The sequence below is a fragment of the Vollenhovia emeryi genome, unplaced genomic scaffold (genome assembly GCF_000949405.1).
Source record: "Vollenhovia emeryi isolate VEMERY1.0 unplaced genomic scaffold, V.emery_V1.0 DF944778.1, whole genome shotgun sequence".
Classification (NCBI taxonomy): domain Eukaryota; kingdom Metazoa; phylum Arthropoda; class Insecta; order Hymenoptera; family Formicidae; genus Vollenhovia; species Vollenhovia emeryi.
The window spans coordinates 1-2,399 of record NW_011961588.1 but is presented as its reverse complement, the minus strand read 5'-3'; the positions used below and the strand labels follow the sequence as shown (position 1 = coordinate 2,399).

General features: G+C 44.4%; 2 protein-coding genes across 2 annotated transcripts; both read right to left on the bottom strand.

Moving 5' to 3' along the window:
• Positions 1-110: 110 nt before the first annotated feature.
• Positions 111-1,843, bottom strand: LOC105562656 (the record flags this gene model as incomplete). The annotated part of the gene is made up of 2 exons (XM_012013665.1): positions 887-1,843; positions 111-813 (listed from the first exon to the last, which is right to left on the bottom strand). Coding segments are annotated over exons 1-2 (1,660 nt in total), but the record flags the coding sequence as incomplete, so codon positions are not given.
• On the bottom strand, positions 1,595-2,340 carry LOC105562646 (glutamyl-tRNA(Gln) amidotransferase subunit C, mitochondrial-like; the record flags this gene model as incomplete). The annotated part of the gene is given in 2 exon segments (XM_012013652.1): positions 1,595-2,163; positions 2,166-2,340. Coding segments are annotated over 2 exon segments (366 nt in total), but the record flags the coding sequence as incomplete, so codon positions are not given.
• Between the last annotated feature and the right edge of the window lie 59 nt (positions 2,341-2,399).

The following is a 2,399-nucleotide window of genomic DNA, read 5'->3' as shown; positions in this document are numbered from 1 at the left end:
ATGACATAAATTTTTTGAAGTCTTGCATTCGCTCATCAGGGGCCCTGATATGATCCAGCCTAGTTTAGTTTTTTGAAGGAATGGCCTCCCTGCCACTAATTGAATTTGACCTGCGCAAAGCAACTCCCAGAATATACCCGCGCCTAATAGTAAGTCTACCGTTTCAGGACAATTAAACCGTGGATCTGCTAGAGACAATCCTTCGGGTATATTTAACGCCGAAATATTGTAAAACTTATTTGGCAACTCCTGCGTAATATTATCGACTACCATGAAAGACAATTCGGCCCTATAATTGTTATGCAGCGATTTAATAGATGATTTGGTTTTGTGCGAAATGTTAGTAATGCTCTGATTAACTCCGCACACCGGAAGTTTTATAGGCGTTTTTGCAAGACCTAACTTCAGCGCTAATTGCATTGTAATAAAATTGGATTGAGACCCGTTGTCTAATAACGCTCTACATTGGTATGACTTTCCGTTATTATCGAATATCAGCACCCTTGCTGTTGCTAACAATATGTACGAATCTCGCGTTATCTGAGCTGAGTGCGTGGTTACCGTGGATTCATGCGTCGTGTTAAGTTCATCCTTGGTCTCTGTCTTAGTTGCCTTTGAGGATGGTTGATTCTCTGCCTTGCCTTCAGTTTTAGATTCTCCAAGATGCAACAACGTATTGTGTCGACCATTGCATTTTTTACAGCCTCCCGCCTTGCAATTTTTACTGAAATGATTATTTCTTAAACAGTTGGTGCATAGTTTTAGTTTTCTGATCTGTGCCAATCGCTCATCAACCGACAAAGACAACAAATCCTTACACGAATATGTATTATGTGACCCTTTGCAAAACATGCATTTTAGCATGTTTATCACATTTAGCATTTACTACGTTTGATGCTAAATGTGATAATGAATTTGCTTTCGACTTGTCCCTTGAATCCTTAATTACGTTTCGTTTATCCAATTGCTTATTGTCTTTGGACAATCTTTCCAGGATTTGACAGCGTTCATTTAAGAATGTTTTAAATTCATCGATATCTGGCAGTTCGCTACTCTTAACCGATAGCTTCTCCCACTCGTTACGTGATGCAATGTCCAATTTAGACGCGCAAAGATAGATAATGATTGAATCCCAGCTATCGACTGGCTGGTCTAATGACTTTAATGCTCGTAAGTGTTGCGATATGCTGTCGGACAAATCCCTAAGAGAATTGTATGAGTCTTTAGTAACCGGCGGCAACTCGAATAATGCCTTCACATGATTGTGAACTATAATGTTTTTGTTCTCAAATCGTTCTGTTAAAATATCCCACGCGACATCGTAATTTGCGTCCGACGCTTCTAACGTATCTAATGTTCGTGCGGCGTCTCCGCTCAAGCACGATTTCAAGTAGTAGAATTTTTGGGTGGTGGTCAATGCTGTATTATTGTGAATAATCGCCTTAAATGTATCGCTAAATTGTATCCATTTACTATACTCACCATTGAAATCCGGTAATTTCAATGCAGGTAACTTTACGTTTTGATTGTTACACGTGTAACCCGCTTGCGGCTGCGCAACTGTAGGTGTCTGTCTCAACCCTTTAGCCTTTCCTATTACTGCGAAATACGATTCTTCAAACGCGTCGCGATGTGATGATTGCGCTTCATCCGCTATCTCGAGTTCTGTCTGCACTCGGTCAAAGTTCGCCCACAATTGCTCGGCCTTTTCTAACCTAGCCTCTAATTCCGGCGTGTGTCCCGCCTCGCTATATCTATCGATAAATGTTACGAACTTCGACAATTGACCCTTAACAATACCGCGTTTCTTTTTTAACACCGCGATAGCTTGTTCGTCCGCCATGTCGACTTACTTTACACAGTGTGAGTACAATAGTTTCACGCCTTACCAGTGATCACTCAAATCTACGTCAAATATACCGATAATGAGCCACTTAGTTTGCTTACGTACCACCGTCTCGAGTACCTTGCCTTATTGCCTGCCTGCCGTTAGTTGCGCGACGAAGTATTCTTCCTTCAGTACCGCTGCGTTCCTCAGTATCTCGCGCCGATCGACGTCGCGCCGCGCCCCGTCGTCCCGCAAGTGGATGCAACTGTTCTCCAGGGTACTGCACCTCGGACGCACCGTCTCTTCGCTGCGAACCGCCCGTAGTCGTTCGGCAACGTCACCGCCTCCTTCCGTCCCCGCTTGCTCTGCCTATCCACAAAGCCGACTGATGCCAGCTTCTCGAGCCGTTTGATCGTCGTCTCGTCGATGGCCGGTCTCTTGTTTCTTGATACCAATGTGGCTGCCGTTTCCTCGCGCCAAAATGCCTTCGTCTCGTCTGATCGTCCTAGCCGCTGTGGCGTGTTGCCTTAGCGTGTTGCAGTGCCGAATCCTCCTCGTCGGGCGAATTTTC